At 37.2% G+C, this 18,533-nt stretch overlaps 1 protein-coding gene across 1 annotated transcript in view; it reads left to right on the top strand.

Annotated features, from left to right (window-relative positions):
• L3MBTL4 (L3MBTL histone methyl-lysine binding protein 4) overlaps window positions 1-18,533 on the top strand; it is a 411,329-nt gene that overhangs the window by 93,991 nt on the left and 298,805 nt on the right. The window contains exon 9 of the mRNA XM_028123942.2: window positions 729-805. Within this exon, the coding sequence (XP_027979743.1) occupies window positions 729-805 (77 nt within the window). The remainder of the gene's footprint in view (window positions 1-728; window positions 806-18,533) is intronic.

The raw sequence follows: 18,533 nt of genomic DNA, 5'->3' as shown, positions 1-18,533 counted from the left end.
TTTGAAAGGGAAGATTCACAGGGAGAATGGAGTGAATTATTTGAAAGCCTGTGGGGAGCAGAGAAAACATAGGCTACGATACCATTAAACTAACATTGCATGAGTTAAAAAAGGTTTTCTGGGTAAAAACCTGAAATATGGAAGAGGAAATGGCAAAAATCATTTTTTAGCATTTCTTCACAGTATATCCTGAATAACTGCCAAGTGTCTGCCTAAGGCTGCGGTTCTTCATGTGCATGGGGGGGCCCTGTTTTCTTCATTGAACTAAGAAGCAGAGCATGGATTAATTGTTCTGTGTGTCTTAGGTAGAATGGTCTGTGTTCCTTGAATGGGAGGAGGAGGAAATTGGAGGCATATGGAGTCTGATCTGTCCCATTAAACTTTAGGCCAGCCTATTAATATTTTCCCTTGCTGTTAGCAAGAAGTGGTAGGAGAGGCTTATTAAAATGTTCGCTCTTTGGGGTTAACACTGGCAGTTCAGGTTCTAGTCAAACGCTTTTTGAAAATACTTTTAAATTTCAAGAAAATTAGGTAAAAGAGAAGTTTGGTCACTTAGCTTATAAAACACAATACTAAAAATTATTTCTAATTCTATTTAGCTATAAAATATTTTAGCTATGTAGTTACATCTTCCATGGTGTCTCTTAGTATCTAGAATGGTCATTACTCTTGGATTCTTTCTCTGGCATTGACTTGTGTAGGATCTGAAATAGAATCCTGTTTTGCAGGTGTGATGTAAATAGCCCTTATGTTCAGCCAGTCGGTTGGTGTCAGGAGAATGGAAGAACTCTGATAGCACCCCAAGGTAAGTGGGCTGGCTGCATTTTCTTTGAAGGCATCTCTGTGTAAGTGGCGATGGCTGTTCTTATTTTTTTGTTTATGCAAACCAGATTTTAATACAAAGTGTATGATAAAATTACTGTGCAAGGTTGTTTTGATCACCCAGTAACCCACATGTCTGAAATCTGCTCGTCTTTCCTGTAATGAAAATGGACTTGGTATATAAAGATGTATTAGGCAGCCATTTAAAAAAATGTTGCTAAAAATTTTTATCCAATGAAATGCATACCATTGCTGCAGATCAGTATTTAAAGCTAGCTGTTTCCACCTACATAATCTATCTTATAACTTATGCTAATCCAGGAATTGAATTATAAGTTTATTAAATATTCTTTGGAGTTAAATGAAGAAATGTAGAAATCTAAGGAGTGAGAATTAAACATTAGTCTTGAGACTCGCCAGACCTCTTCACCAAACCAATTTGATGGTTCTGCTAAACACCACAGCAGGGACTCTTTCTAGTTATTTATATTTTTTTCTCATTACAGAAATATTAAGTATTTAGAAACTTTCTGTATCAAATTTATGTTTTCTAATTTCAAAATTGATTAGATATAGTGGTTGTTTAAGCTTAGCATTTTTAAAATAAGTATTCTAGGAGAAACCGACTTCTTTCAATAAAAAATGTGCAGGAAGAAATGTAGAGTATGGGGGCATCTGTGAGGGGTCCACCTCCTGGTTTGGGCTCGGGTCGTGATCTCAGGGTGTTGGGATCAAGCCCCGCTTTGGGTTCAGTACTCAGCGTGGAGTCTGCTTGAGATTCTCTCTCCCTCTCCCCTCCCACTGCCCCTTTCCATCTGCCTCTCCTGCTCCTGCTCTCTCTGAAAAATAAATAAATAAATCTTTAAAAAAAATATAGAGTATGTAACATGCCATTCTAGAATGGAGCAGATGTTTAATGTTTTGATTTGAATGATTCTGGAAATTTGATGTTTTAATGTTTTTTTCCTTAATACAGAAAAATGATTAGGATTTGTCATCAAATTTATGAGTTCAGTGAAAAAAAATTCAAAAATTTAAAACAATCAATAAACTAAATCAAACCAAACTTTAAAAAAACACAACCTATTTAAACTATCCAATTAATCTAGAAAAGTTTTTATAAAATATATAACATCTTCTCAAATTTGATTTTGATATGCAAATTTAGAGTTGTTTGTGCTATTTTTCTATAAAACTGGCTAAAGCTAACTTTAGAATAATGTTTTTCAAGATGAGGTGAAATGTTTGTCAGATCTCAGAATATGTGGTTTGAATTGGTGTGTCTGGAGGTCCAGCACACTCTGTTTCCCATTTTCCTCTAGTGGAAAAACTTCTCTGCTACCTGCAGGTTATTCTTACTACACTTCATGGATACAGTCAGTGGTTAACCACTGGTTCATCACCTTGTCTCCTGGTGCTGTGTCAGTCTGGAAATAGTGTGGCACTTTTTTAAGAATTGTATGTCCAGAATCTTTCCATCACTAACATGAACTGAGGAGCAAGGGGGCAAATCTCCCATACCCCAGATAAGGCCAAGGCTTTAATTAAGGCTCTGCTTGATGGTGTAGGAGACTATTTAGTTCATAAAGTCAGTAAAGGAACAACGGAACTCAACCCAGATTTATGGTTTTCCCCATAGAATTGATTGCGTATACAAACATCGTCACGATGCCGAGATTTGAGTAAGAGTTGTAGCCAAAGACTAATTTAGTGATAGAAAGTCTTCACTTCAGGGTCATATTTTCTTCCCTAAAATGTAGGTTTAAAAATCTGAGGAGATTTCATCCTGGTATATAATGTCTGAATTAGAATCTTCCAGTTAACCTACCTCTAAATCTCGTCTACTTGATAGTATTTTTTACACATTACGGAGTGTTTTTATATACTAAAATACTGCCCTCCCCAAGCTCCAATTCATATAATACTCTGTTTCTCTGCAGTAAATTCTTTACCTACTTTTTTTTCTATTGAGATATAATTCACTTATTATAAATTTCACCCTTACAGTGTGTATTTCAGTGGTTTTAGTATATTCACAAGGTGGTACAACCATCATCTCTATCTACTGCCAGAGATTTTCATCACCCCCAAAAGAATATGCTCCTGTACTCAGTCACTCCTCATTCTCTCCTCCCTCTCAGGCCTAGGCAACCACTACTCTATTTTATATCTCTGTGGATTTGACTATTCTGGACACTTGGCATACATGGAATCACACAGTATATGGCCTATTGTGTCTTGGCTTCTTTCACTTAGTATAATGTTTTCAGAGTTCATATTGTAGGATGTCTCAGTACATCATTCCTTTTGTTTACAAATACTATTTTAGTTTGTGGATATGCCACATTTTGCTTATGCATTCATTAGTTGACGGACATTTGGTTTGTTTTCACTTTTTGACTATTATGAGTAAAGCTGCTATAAGCTTTCATGTACAAGTTTTTGAGTGATAAGTTTTCATTTCTTTTGGGTATAATTCTAGGCCTAGAATCACTAAGTCATAAGGTAATTCTCTGTTTGAGTAATTAACAAACTATTTTCCAAAGGAGCTGTACAGTATACCTTCCCACTGACAATGAATGAGAATTCCAGTTTCTCCACATCCTCACCATGTTATTTATTGTCTTCTTGATTATAACCATCTTGGTGGGTGTGAAGTTAGATCTCATTGTGCTTTCAACTTTCATTTCTCTAATGACTAATGACGTTGAACATCATTTCCTGTGGTTATTGGCCATTTATGTATCTTCTTTCAAGAAATATCTGTTCACATTGTTTGCCCATTTTTGAGTTGGGTTATTTGTCCTTCTATTATTGAGTTGTAAGAGTTCTTTGGATATTAGACATTATTGTTTTCACTTTCTTGATGGCTTTTTTTAAAGTACAAAAGTTTTAATTTTGATGAAGCCCAATTTATCTGTTTTTTCTTTTGTTGTACTTTTGGTGTCTAAGAAAGCACTGCCTAATCCATGGTTACTTGTCATAAAAGACTTCTTTCCCATTGATTGGTCTTGGCAGAATTATTGAAAAACAGTTGACTATAGACAGATGAGTTTATTTCCAGATTCTCCATTCTATTCCATTCCTTTATATGTCTGCCCTACTATGCCAGCACCGCACCATCTTGATTACTGTAGCTTTGTAGTAAATATTGTGAAATTGTGAGTCCTTTAACTCTATTTTATGTTCTTTTCCAAGATCGTTTTGGCTGTTTTGAGTCACTTGCAAATATGTCCCTATGAATTCTAGAATCAGCTTGCCGATTTCTGTCCAAAAAAGCCAATGGGGATTTTAATAGGGACTTGGTCTGTAGATCAGTTTTGGGGGTAGCCATCTCAAAAATATTACAAATTTCAGTCCATGAACATGGGACATCTTTCCACTTATGTAGGTCTTTAACTTTCTTTCAATGATATCTTACAGTTTTTAGTTTACAAGTCTTGCACTTTATTAAATTTGTTCCGAAGTGTTCTCTTCTTTTTTAGTTGAAGTGAAATTTACATGACATACAGTTAACCATTTTAAAGTGTATAATTTAGTGGTAGTGTATTCAGAATGTTATGCAACCACCAGCTCTCTCTAATTTCAAAACCTTTCATCACCCAATAAAAACATCTGTACTTACTAAGTAGACACTCCCCACTCCTTGTCTCCCATCCCCTGGTAACCTCTACTCTGCTTTCTGTGGATTTTCATATTCTTGATATATTATACATGTTATATACAAAAAGAATCCTGTAATACATGACCTCTAGTGTCTGACTTCTTTCACTTAGTGTAATGTCAAGGTTCATACAAGTTGTAGCATGTATCAGTAATTCATTCCTTTTTATGATTGGATACTTTTCCAGTATATTCATATATTATGATTGGTTTGGCTATTCATCTGTTGATGGACATTTGTATGGACATTTGTACTTTTTCCTATTATAACTAATACTATTGTGAGCATTTGTGTGTAGTTTTCTGTGTGGACCTGTGTCTTGTCTTCTCTTTGGTGTATACCCAGGAGGAGAATTGCTGGGTCATATGATAATTCTGTGTTTGGCATTTTGAGGAACTGACAGCTGTTTTCTGAAGTACCTGTGCCATTTTACATTCCCACTAGCAACATATGGCAATGATTATTTCTCAGCATCCTTGCCAACTTGTTATTTTCTGTTTTCTTGATTAAAACCATCCTACTGGGTGTGAAGTGGTATCTTACTGTGGTTTTGATTTATATTTCCCTAATGACCAGTGGTGTAGCTCATGTGGCTGTTGGCTATTTGCATCTTTTAAGAAATAGTTATTCAAATCCTTTGCCTATTTAAAAAAATTGGGTTGTCTTTTTATTATTTATATATTGTTTAAATATTTTGTCCATTTACTATATTATTTTTATTATTGTGAGGATTTTTTTAAGATTTATTCATTTGAAAGAAAGAGCATGCATGTGCGGGGGGGCGGGCAGGGGGAGAAGGAGAGAGTCTCAAGCAGGCTCCATGTTGAGGATGGAACTCAACATGGGGCTCGATCCCAAGACCCTGAGATCACAACCAGAGCTGAAACTGAGAGCCAGACTTCTATCCAACTGTGCCACCTAGGCACCCCTGTGACAGTGTTTTATTGTATTCTGGATGTGAAACCCATATTGTATAAATGATTTGCAAATGTTTTCTCCTATTCTATAGATTGTATTTTCACATTCTTGATAATGTTTTTTGCTGTAAAATAGTTTTAATTTTGATGGTCCACCTTATCTATTTTTTCTTTTGTTGCTTGTGCTTTGGTATTAAATCTAGGAATCCATTGCCAAATTTGAGGTCATGAGGATTTACCCCTATGTTTTTTTCTATGGATTTTATAGTTTCAGCTTTTATATTTGAGTTGTTGATCCATATTGATTTAATTTTTGTATATGAAGTAAGGTAGTGGTTCAGCTTCATTCTTTTGCATTTGGTTATCCAGTTTAACCAGTACCATTTGTTAAAGAAACAATTTTCCTATCATATGGTCTTGGCGCCATTGTTGAAACATAGTTGGCCATAGATGTTTAGGTTCATTTCTGGACTCTTCATTCTATTCCATTGGCCTATAAAACTATCCTTATGTCAATATTATCCTGTTTTTTTTTTTTTTACTTTATTTTTTAGAAAAATGTAAGTTCACAGAAAAGTTGAGAGAAGGTACAGAGATATCCTTTATACCCCTGCCTTCACACATGCATAGCCAACCTCCAGTATCACCATTGCCCACCACAGTGGTACATCTGTTAGAATTGATGAACCTACATTGACACATCATTATCACCCAAAAGTAGATAGTTTGTTTAGGATTCACTCTTGGTGTTGTGTGTTCTATGGGTTTGGACAAATGCATAATGAGTAGCTATCATTTTGGTATGATACAGAATATTTTCATTGCCCTAAAAATCCTCTGTGTTCTGCCTCATCCTCTCTCTCACCCCCCAAACCCTTGGCAACCACTGATCTTTTTACTGTCTTTATCATTTTGCCTTTTCCGAAATGTCATATAGTGGAACCATACAGTAGGTAGCCTTTTCAGACTGGCTTCTTTCACTTCGGAATATGCATTTGAGGTTCCTCCATGTCTCCTCAGGGCTTGGTAGCTTACTTCTTCTTAGTGCTGAATAATATTCCATTGTCTGGGTGTTTCTCAGATTATTTATCCATTCATCTACTGAAACACATCTTCGTTGTTTCAAAGTTTGGGCAATTATGAATAAAGCTACTGTACACACCCATGTGCAGATTTTTGTGTGGACATGTTTTCAACTCCTTGGATAAATAACAGAGAGTGATATTGCTGAATGGTGTGGTAAGAGGATGTTTAGTTTCATAAGAACCTGCTAAACTATCTTCCAAAGTGATGGTTACACTACATTTACACCAGCATTATATGAGAATTCCTGTTACTCTACATCCTCACCAGCATTTGGTGTTTTGGATTTCAGCCATTTGAATAGGTGTGTAGTAGTATCTTGTTTTTAATTTGCATTTCTCTGAGGACATATGATGTGTGGAGCATCTTTTCATATGTATATTTGCCATCTGTAAGTCTCCTTTGGTGAGATGTCTGTTAAGGTTTTTAGCCCATTTTTAGTCAGGTTGTTTGTTTTCTTATTGTTGAGTTTTAAGAGTTCTTTGTATATTTTGAACAAGTTTTTATCATATGTGTCTTTTGAAATATTTTCTCCCAGTCTGTGAATTGTCTTTTCCTTCCCTTAACAGTGTCTTTAGCAGAGTTGAAAAATTTAATTTTAGTGAAGTCCATCTTATCAGTTATTTATTTCATGGATTGTGCCTTTGGTGTCCTGTTAAAAAAATCAAGACCAAACTCAGGATCATTTAGGTTTTCTCCTGTTATCTTCTAGGAGTTTTATTATTTTGCATTTCACATTTCCATCTGTGATCCATTTTGAGTTAACTTTTGTGAAAGGTGTAAGATCTTTGTCTAGATTCATTATTTTTTTTAAGAACTTTTTTTCCAAAGATTTAATTTTTTATTTGAGAGAGAGAAATGAGAAATAGAGAGCACGAGAGGAAAGAGGGTCAGAGGGAGAAGCAGACTCCCTGCTGAGCAGGGAGCCCGATGTGGGACTCGATCCCGGGACTCCAGGATCATGACCTGAGCTGAAGGCAGTCGCTTAACCAACTGAGCCACCCAGGTGCCCAATTCATTTTTTTTTTTTTTTTTGCATGTGGATGTCCAGTTGTTCCAGCACCATTTGTTGAAAAGACTGTCTTTGCTCCATTGTATTGCCTTTGCTCCTTTGTCAAAGATCAGTTGACTATACTTATGTGGGTCTATTTCTGGGCTCTCTGTTCTGTTCCATTGAGCTATTTGTCTGTTCTTTTGCCAATACTATGCTGTCTTGATTATATACAAGTATACTAGTTGTATAGTAAGTCTTAAAGTTGTATAATTTTAGTCCTTCAACTTTGTTCTACTTTAATATTGTGTGGCTCTTCTGAATCTTTCACTTCTCCATATAAACCTTGGAATACTTGTCAATATTCACAAAATAACTTGCTGGGATTTTCACTGGGCTTGCATTGAATCTATAGGTCAAGTTGAGAAGAACTGTCATCTTGACAATATTGAGTCTTCCTATCCATGAACATGGAATATCTCTCCATTTATTTAGTTCATTGATTTATTTCACAGATTTTTATAGCTTTCCTCATTAGACCTTGTACATATTTTGTTAGATCTTATACGTATTTCATTGTTTTGTGTGCTAATGTAAATGGTGTTTTTTATTTCAAATTTCACTTGATCATTGCTGATACACAGAAAAGCAGTTGGCTTTTACCTATTTACCTTGTAACCTGCAACCTTGCTATAATTGCTTATTGGTTCCAGGAGGTTTTTTGTCTATGTTTTTGGATATTTACACAAACAATCGTATCATCTGTGAGCAAAGTTTTATATTTTTATTCCCAATGAATATACCTTCTATTTCCTTTTCTTACAATATTGCATCAGCTAGGATGTGCCACACTCTTTTGATCACTATAGTTTTGTAGACAGTTTTGAAATCTGAAATGTGAATCCTACAACTTTGTTTTTATTTTTCAAGATTTTTTTGGCTGCACATGGTGCCTTGCAGTTCTATATGAATTTGAGGATTGGACTTCCCATTTCTGGAGAAATGACTGTTGGGATTTTGATAAGTGTTACATTGAATATAGATGGCTTTAGGGAGTATTGCCATCTCAATAGTATTAAGTTTTCCAATCCATGAACATGGGATGTCTTTTTACTTTTTAAGGTTGTTTTTTTTTTTTAAGATTTTATTTATTTGAGAGAGAGAGAATGAGCAAGAGTGGGGTGAGTTGCAGAGGGAGAAGCAGGCTTTCCACTGAGCAGGGAGCCCAATGCTGGGCTCGATCCCAGGACTCTAGGATCATGATCTGAGCTGATGGCAGACACTTAACCGACTAAGCCACCCAGGCACCCCACTTTTTAAGATCTTTAATAATTTGTCAGTGATATGTTTTAGTTTTCTGTCTATAAGTCTTTTTTACATCCTTGGTTGAACTTATTCCTACGTATTTTATTATTTTGGAATGTATTGTAAATGAAATTGTTTTATTTATCTCCCTTTGGAATTGTTTATTTCTGGAATAGAGAAACACAGCTAATTTTATATTCTGCAACTTTACTGAATTAATTTATTAACTCTACTAGTTTTTTTTTAATGTGTGGATTCTATGGGATTTTCTTACATAGAATTGTGTATTCTGTCAAAGGAGCAAAATTCTAAAAGATTAAAATTTCCGACTTGAATGCCTTTAATTTTGTTTCTTGTCTAATTGTTCTGGCTAGGACTTCCAGTACATCATTGAATATAGTGGTGAATGGCATTCTTGTCTTTTTCCTAATCTTAGGCCAGAAAAATCTGTCTCTCACCATTATGCATGATGTTATTTGTAGATTTTTAGTAAATGCCCTGTATCATGTTAAGAAAGTTCCCTTTACTTTTAGTTTTGACTGTTTTTATCATGAAAGGATATTGATTTTTGTCTAATGCTTTTGTTGTATCTATTGAAATGATTATGTGGGAGTTTTTCCACCCCATAGTTTCATGGTGTATAATCCTTTAAATGTGCTGTTGAATTCAGTTTGCTACTGTCTTGCTGAGGATTTTTGTATTGATATTCAGAAGGGGTATTGGTATTTAGTTTTCTTGTCATGTCTTTTCCTGGTCTTTTCATTTTTATGCTATTGTAAATGGAATTGTTTCCTTAATTTCATCTTTAGATTATTCATTGCTGTTGTGTGGAAATATAATTGATTTTTGTACTGTGATCTTATATTCTGAACCTTGCTGGATTTATCAGCTCTAATATTGTGTGTGTGTGTGTGTGTGTGTGTGTGTGTGTGTATTCTTTAGGATTTTCTCTATGCAAAATTATGCCCTCTCTAGTGAAATTTTTACTTCTTTCTTTCCATTTTGGATGCCTTTTATTGTTTCCTTAAATCCTCTGACTAGACCTTCTAGTGCTTTGTTCAATAGTAGTGGCAAGATGAGACATCATCTTCTTGTTCCTAATCTTAGGGGAATGCTCAGTCTTTATACATAAAGTGTGGTGTTTGCTGCTGTTTTTTTGTAGATGCCCTTCATCAGATTGAGGAAGTTCCTTTCTGTTCCTGGTTTGTTTTATAATGAAAAAGTAGTTATTTATTATATTAATATGGTGTTATTATATTTATTGCTTTTTATATACTGACCCAGTCTTATATTCCTGGGATAAATTTCATGTACCCTTTTAAAATGTTTTTATTCCCAGCAGTGTATCTAAGGCTGCTAAGAGTGCTAAAGAAAAACAGGATAAACTTTGAGTCCAATGCTTAGTTATATAAGGTGTTCATCCACAGTATGATTGTTTATCTTTAGGAGGGACTCAACTGTGTCATAAAGGGGTTTCTTCTTATGGTGTTGGAGGGGGTTGACCCTTCATGGCCACAGGACCACATTGGACCACAGGAGGCTTCCCATTTGATGTGGTGATATGTAAAATAAAAATTCAAGTAGACCAGCCATTAAATCAAAGTATGAACAAGAGAGTGGAGTGTAATGAAAATATATGCAGAGGAAAAGTGAGCAAACATTGGGTGAAGGCAGTTAAAGCTTAGCAGTAAACGAAATTGCCTAAAGCTTATGATGGGTTATGATTATGCTAGCTTGTAGGTTTGTGTGAAAACATGAGTGACCAAAGATGTTAGGTCCCTATTAAGAGAGGAAAGGTTTGAAACAATGGATAGTAGAGGGGGCCCTGAAACAGGATAATAGACTGCTGTGTACTCAGATAGTCCACAAATGGGAATTTGAACATGAGATTTTAAAAGAAAAATCAACCAACACACATGATCTTCAGATATTCCCTCTGCTGTGACAAGGCTGGGGCAAGGAGACAGGAAATATATGTAATATATTAGATGTCATATGTATTTTTTATTTATGTATATAGTTTTAGAGTTTGAACATAGTAGAAGATAAAAAGAAATTAATATTATCTGTATGAATGATTTGTTTCTGTTAGCAACTTAGCACCACAGCTTGTTAGCTGTAGTTATTTTACTTTAAGTGAATTTATATTTTAAGCATCATTTATGGCTATAGAATTTTACATTAAATTTTATTTTATGGCTGTAATTACATTGTTGTCAGAAGAAAATGTATTTGCTATATTAGTTATAGATTCTACATGTGTGTGTAATTGCACATCTGAGAACGATTAGGGTGCTTGAAAGTAGAACAGTGTGTGCTGATCTGTATAGTTGCCCCTGGTGTATATTCAGATTCTCATAGATTCCAGATAAAAGAGCCTTTTCAGAGAGAGAAAGAGAAAAAAAGGTCAGTTTTTAAAATGTAAAAGTGCTTTTCACTGATACAAATTTAATACAAGGTGTTACATATTCTATTCAGTATCTTTCTACAGAGGACTAAAAAAGTATGGGCTTCTATTCCTTCAGAAGTAGCAATCTGCTGGAATTTACCTGAAGTTACAAAATAACAAAAAGTTGTTAGGCAGATCCTTTAGCATCTGAAGGAGAGAAGCTCCTTTCCAGAAGGTTTGTTGGGTCTCATAGTGAGCTCTTGAGTTTCACGTGGTGATGAGCAGGCAATGTCCTGTTAAGAGTCACCTCCTTATAAAGAGGGGCAAGTCTCATTCTTTTGTTGAAGTAAAATCCCCTAGTAGCATAGTACTAGGGGTTCATGGTATGGCCAAGTCTGTACAGTTAAAAACTAGAGCTGTCTATGAAAGAATATTAAATAGATTGTCAGGGGAAAGTTATATTTTTTGCTTTTTCAGTTCTTTTGAATGGCATTGCTAAAGTAACTCTGATTGCTTTGTAATGTATATGAAATTCCTAATACTCTACGTTGCTTGGTGTGGCTTGTTCACTGGTCAAAACAGTATTGTGAAGATTGTTTTCTCAACAGCAGGATTACTTGTGTGAAAATCTGTTGTGCAGTCCACGACAGGAGCCTCCACACCATCCATCCTCCTGCTTAATTTGGGCGGGGGGACAGGAAGCCCTGCAGGAAGATGATGGCTGTGCGGGCTCCTCTACCTGACAGCAGGACCACGTCCCCTGGGGAAGGATGACAGTCCTGCATAGAGTGCCCTCCAAATGCAGACTGCTGTTCACATTTGAAGCACACTCTGAATCCAAAGTCAGATTCAATTCAGCAAACATCTCCATAGTGACTTCTGTGCTTACTGAAGGGGAAGAACCAAATAAGTATAAAACATGATGAAGGAAGGGATCTATCTATTTCTGTAAACCACAGTTGAGATGGAATTCACACACTATACCACTCATCCATTTAGTGTGTACAATTTGGTGATTTTTAACATGTTTACAGATTTGTGTAACCACCATCACTGCATTTAATTTTAGAATGTTTCCATTACCTCAAAAAGAAATCCTGAACAATTTAGCTATTATGCCCCAACCCTCCATTCCCCTCAGCCCTTGGCAACCATTAATCTACCTTCTGTCTTTATAGATGTGCCTATTCTGAATAGTTCATGTAAGTAGAATTCTGTAACGTGGCCTTTCATGCCTGGCTTCTTCATTTAGCATAATGATGTTAGAGTTCATCCGTGTTGTAGCATGGATCAGCACATCACTTCTTTTTAATTCCAGATATTATCTCATTGTAGATAAGCCACAATTTGTGTATCCATTTATCAGCTAATGGGCATTTGGGTTGTTACCACATTTTGGCTACTTTGAATAATACTGCTGTGAACATTGTGTGAGAGTTTTTGCATGAATGTTTCCAGTTCTCTCGGGTATATACTTAGGAGTGGAGTTGCTGGGTCATTTAGCAATTCTGCTTTTGACTTACTGAGTAATTGCCAGACTCTTTAGCACAGTTTTACCTTCCCCTGGGGAATGTGTGAGGCCTTCGGTTTCTCTCTATCCTTGTTAACACTCGTCTCTATGTTCTTGTTCATAGCCATCCTAACGAGTGTGAAGTGGAATCTTATTTTTGGATCTCATTTTTCTTGACTGCCCGATATGACTTCACACATTTATTTGTTTTCGTGGCAACTTTGTGAAGATTTTGTCAGATATTTCAATTTCATAGTGGAAGACCTGAGGTCCCGAGAGCGTCAGATAACTGGTCCTCGACCTTTCATGTGCTGTGAAGGAGTTAGGTGGCAGGCCCTGGTAGTAGACCTCACGAACACCGTTGTCTTTTCCCCATGCTGCTTGCAGCCCCCCTCCACATGGGCTTGGGACATTTTCAGCAGAGCACCGGGGATGCAGGAGAGGGAAGTGTGAGCTCCAGTTCTGTGTGTGGACATCTTCACGGGGGAACAATGGAAGCAGTGTTGATGTTAGTCTTCGGAGGGCAGGCGGACTTTCACCTGAGAAGTGGTGTCGATGAGGATGGTAGGCAGAAGGAACGATAGGCACTTCTGTAAAAAAGGAAGTTCCTGGAAACTTCACATTATGGGTGTCTGAGTAATATGCTAGACTGCAGGGTAGGGAAGGGGAAGCAGGGGGCAGGAGGTGAGAAGTGATTTAGAATATTAGGCTCAGAGTGATGTGTGATTGGCCTTGTAAATGTTTCTACTTTATTGAAAGTTGGAAATAATTTTAGAGGTTCAGAAGTCACAACAGCAAAACTAAACTCCCTGCCAAACCATTTGAGATTAAGTTGCCAAAATGAAAATTTTGCCAGTCACCTGGTAATATCCTCTGTGAAGCACACATGTACAGATTTCATCCAGGATCACCTGTGTTTACTTGTCCTGTCTCTTTAGTGTTCTTTAATCTGCAACAGTTCATCATCTTTCCTTGACTTTTATGAACTTGGCACTTTCGAAGAGTACAGGCCAGTTATTTTTTGTCACAGGCTTTTCACTTTGGGTGTGTCTGATGTTAACTCAGGAGTGGATGGATTATGCACCAGGGGAGGAATATTCCAGAAGCAATGCATCTGCTCAGGTGGTGGTGTCCTTTTCCTGCTATTGTTACCTTTGATCACTTGATTGAAATGGTGTGTGCCATTTCTCCACTGCAAAATTACTCTTTTTCCTTTTGCAATTAATACCTAATTGTGGGAAGCGTACAACTTTGAGATTGTATGATTATTCTATTTTTCATCTAACTTTCACTAGTTCTTAGCATCTTTTGATGTTCATTAGATGAATTAGTAATTATGATGATGCTTGACAAATGATGATTTTCTAATTCCATTATTTCCTCTACATTCATTAGTTGACTTATGCTGCCCCATGACTTACTTATGTATTCAGTTTTTACGTACAGTAACTGGAGTTGTGGGTTCCTGTTCTGTTATTGTGCATCTGTTACTCTCATTATACAGGACCTCGATGAGGGGGGCTGGGGTAGAAAGGACGGTGAGCAGCCTTTCTTGATCCTGGGAGCTGATAGTCTACTGAATTTACAATAACTGTTATAGATGGTAATAAGGAGATTAGTCAAAAAAGTAACACCTGGTCAGAAAGACAAGTGCGTGCTTCATGGAGAAAATGGTATAATGGTGTCCTGCCCTGTCACAGATGACTGCAAGCTTAGTGGCTGAAACAACATGGAGTACTATCTGGTAGGTCTGGAGGATGGGACTCTGGTATGCGTTCCACTTCAGTTTTGAAATATTAATAAAGAATTAGTAGGTTGGGTAGGTTGAGGCCATTTTCTGGCTTTAAAAAGCCAGAATGAGGAGTTTGTAATCACACCTTCAATGTAACTATGTTTTTTATTATTTTTTAAAATAATTTTTTATTGTTATGTTAATCAACATACATTACATCATTAGTTTTTGATGTAGTGTTCCATGATTCATTCTTTGTGAATAACACCCAGTGCTCCATGCAGAATGTGCCCTCTTTGATACCCCTCACCAGGCTAACCCATCCCCCCACCCACCTCCCCTCTAGAACCCTCAGTTTGTTTTTCAGAGTCCATCCTCTCTCATGGTTCGTCTCCCCCTCCAACATACTCCCCTTCATTCTTCCCCTCCTGCTATCTTCTTCTTCTTTTTTTTTCTTAACATATATTGCATTATTTGTTGCAGAGGTACAGATCCGTGATTCATCAGTCTTGTACAATTCACAGCGCTCACCATAGCACATACCCTCCCCAATGTCTATCACCCAGCCACCCAATCCCTCCCACCTCCCCACCACTCCAGCAACCCTCAGTCTGTTTCCTGAGATTAAGAATTCCTCATATCAGTGAGGTCATAGGATACATGTCTTTCTCTGATTGACTTATTTCACTCGGCATAACACCCTCCAGTTCCATCCACGTTGTAGCAAATGGCAAGATCTCATTCCTTTTGATGGCTGCATAATATTCCATTGTGTACATATACCACTTCTTCTTTATCCATTCATCTGTCGATGGACATCTTGGCTCTTTCCACAGTTTGGCTATTGTGGACATTGCTGCTATAAACATTGGGGTGCACGTACCCCCTCGGATCCCTACATTTGTATCTTTGGGGTAAATACCCAGTAGTGCAATTGCTGGATCATATGGTAGCTCTATTTTCAACTGTTTGTGGAACCTCCATACTGTTTTCCAGAGGGGTTGCACCAGCTTGCATTCCCACCAACAGTGTAGGAGGGTTCCCCTTTCTCCGCATCCCCGCCAACATCTGTCGTTTCCTGACTTGTTAATTTTAGCCATTCTCACGGGTGTGAGGTGGTATCTCATTGAGGTTTTGATTTGGATTTCCCTGATGCCGAGCGATGTTGAGCACTTTTTCATGGGTCTGTTGGCCATTTGGATGTCTTCTTTGGAAAAGTGTCTGTTCATGTCTTCTGCCCATTTCTTGACTGGATTATTTGTTCTTTGGGTGTTGAGTTTGATAAGTTCTTTATAGATTTTGGATACTAGCCCTTTATCTGATATGTCATTTGCAAATATCTTCTCCCATTCTGTCGGTTGTCTTTCGGTTTTGTGGATTGTTTCCTTTGCTGGGCAAAAGCTTTTTATCTTGATGAAATCCCAAGAGTTCATTTTTGCCCTTGCTTCCCTTGCCTTTGGCGATGTTTCTAGGAAGAAGTTGCTGCAGCTGAGGTCGAAGAGGTTGCTGCCTGTGTTCTTTTTAGGATGATGATGGACTCCTGTCTCACATTTGGGTCTTTCAACCATTTGGAGTCTATTTTTCTGTGTGGTGTAAGGAAATGGTCCAGTTTCATTCTTCTGCATGTGGCTGTCCAATTTTCCCAACACCATTTGTCGAAGAGACTGTCTTTTTTCCATTGGACATTCTTTCCTGCTTTGTCAAAGATGAGTTGACCATAGAGTTGAGGTTCCATTTCTGGGCTCTCGATTCTGTTCCATTGATCGATGTGTCTGTTTTTGTGCCAGTACCATACTGTCTTGATGATGACAGCTTTGTAATAGAGCTGGAATTCCGGAATTGTGATGCCGCCAGCTTTGCTTTTCTTTTTCAACATTCCTCTGGCTATTCGGGGTCTCTTCTGGTTCCATACAAATTTTAGGATTGTTTGTTCCATTTCTTTGAAAAAGGTGGATGGTATTTTGATGGGGATTGCATTGAATGTGTAGATTGCTCTAGGTAACACTGACATCTTCACAATGTTTGTTCTTCCAATCCATGAGCATGGAACGTTTTTCCATTTCTTTGTGTCTTCTTCAATTTCTTTCATGAGTATTTTATAGTTTTCTGAGTACAGATCCTTTGCCTCTTTGGTTAAATTTATTCTTAGGTATCTTATGGTTTTGGGTGCAATTGTAAATGGGATCGACTCCTTGATTTGTCTCTCTTCTGTCTTGTTTTTGGTGTATAGGAATGCCATTGATTTCTGTGCATTGATTTTATATCCTGCCACTTGACTGAATTCCTGTATGAGTTCTAGCAGTTTTGGGGTGGACTCTTTTGGGTTTTCCACATACAGTATCATATCATCTGCAAAGAGTGAGAGTTTGACTTCTTCTTGGCCGATTTGGATGCCTTTGATTTCTTTTTGTTGTCTGATTGCTGTGGCTAGGACTTCTAATACTATGTTGAATAGCAGTGGTGAGAGTGGACATCCCTGCCGCGTTCCTGACCTTAGGGGAAAAGCTCTCAGCTTTTCCCCATTGAGAATGATATTCGCTGTAGGTTTTTCGTAGATGGCTTTTACGATATTGAGGTATGTACCCTCTCTCCCTATACTCTGAAGAGTTTTGATCAAGTAAGGATGCTGTACTTTGTCAAATGCTTTTTCTGCATCTATTGAGAGGATCATATGATTCTTGTTCTTTCTTTTGTTAATGTATTGTATCACGTTGATTGATTTGCGGATGTTGAACCAGCCTTGCAGCCCAGGGATAAATCCCACTTGGTCATGGTGAATAATCCTTTTAATATACTGTTGGATCCTATTGGCTAGTATTTTGGTGAGAATTTTTGCATCCATGTTCATCAAGGTTATTGGTTTGTAATTCTCCTTTTTGAGGGGGTCTTTGTCTGGTTTTGGGATCAAGGTAATGGTGGCCTCATAAAATGAATTTGGAAGTTTTCCTTCCATTTCAATTTTTTGGAACAGTTTCAGGAGAATAGGAATTAATTCTTCTTTAAATGTCTGATAGAATTCCCCTGGGTAGCCATCTGGCCCTGGGCTTTTCTTTGTTGGGAGATTTTTGATGACTGCTTCAATTTCCTTAGTGGTTATAGGTCTGTTCAGGTTTTCTTCCTGGTTCAATTTTGGTAGTTGATCCATCGCTAGGAATGCATCCATTTCTTCCAGGTTATCTAATTTGCTGGCATAGAGTTGCTCATAATATGTTCTTATAATTGTTTGTATTTCTTTGGTGTTGGTTGTGATCTCTCCTCTTTCATTCATGATTTTGTTGATTTGGGTCATTTCTCTTTTCTTTTTGGTAAGTCTGGCCACTGGTTTATCAATCTTGTTAATTCTTTCAAAGAACCAGCTCCTGGTTTCGTTGATCTGCTCTACTGTTCTTTTGGTTTCTAGTTCATTGATTTCTGCTCTGATCTTTATTATTTCTCTTCTCCTGCTGGGTTTAGGCTTTATTTGCTGTTCTTTCTCCAGCTCCTTTAGGTGTAGGGTTAGCTTGTGTATTTGAGACCTTTCTTGATTCTTGAGAAAGGCTTGTATTGCTATATACTTTCCTCTCAGGACTGCCTTTGCTGGATCCCAAAGATTTTGAACAGTTGTGTTTTCATTTTCATTGGTTTCCATGAATTATTTAAATTCTTCTCTAATTTCCTGGTTGACCCATTCATTCTTTAGTAGGATGCTCTTTAGCCTCCATGTATTTCAGTTCTTTTCGACTTTCTTCTTGTGATTGAGTTCTAGTTTCAAAGCTTTGTGGTCTGAAAACATGCAGGGAATAAATTGTTAGATCTTCTTGTTGGATAGATCCTTTCAGTAGGATATAGTGTCCTTCTTCATCTCTTATTACAGTCTTTGTTTTAAAATCTAATTTGTCTGATATAAGGATTGCCACCCCAGCTTTGTTTTGGTGTCCATTAGCATGGTAAAAAGTTTTCCACCCCCTCACTTTCAATGTGGGGGTGTCTTTGGGTCTAAAATGAGTCTCTTGCACACAGCATATTGATGGGTCTTGTTTTTTAACCCAGTCTGATAGCCTGTGTCTTTTGCCTGGGGCATTTAGCCCATTTACATTCAGGGTAACTATTGAAAAGTATGAATTTAGTGCCATTGTATTGC

This window comes from Eumetopias jubatus, unplaced genomic scaffold (genome assembly GCF_037043125.1).
Source record: "Eumetopias jubatus isolate StellerSeaLion01/CBP00866 unplaced genomic scaffold, mEumJub1_p1.0 scaffold_16, whole genome shotgun sequence".
In the NCBI taxonomy this organism is placed as follows: domain Eukaryota; kingdom Metazoa; phylum Chordata; class Mammalia; order Carnivora; family Otariidae; genus Eumetopias; species Eumetopias jubatus.
Note: the sequence above shows the minus strand (reverse complement) of the source record. Positions and strands in the feature narration are given on the sequence as shown.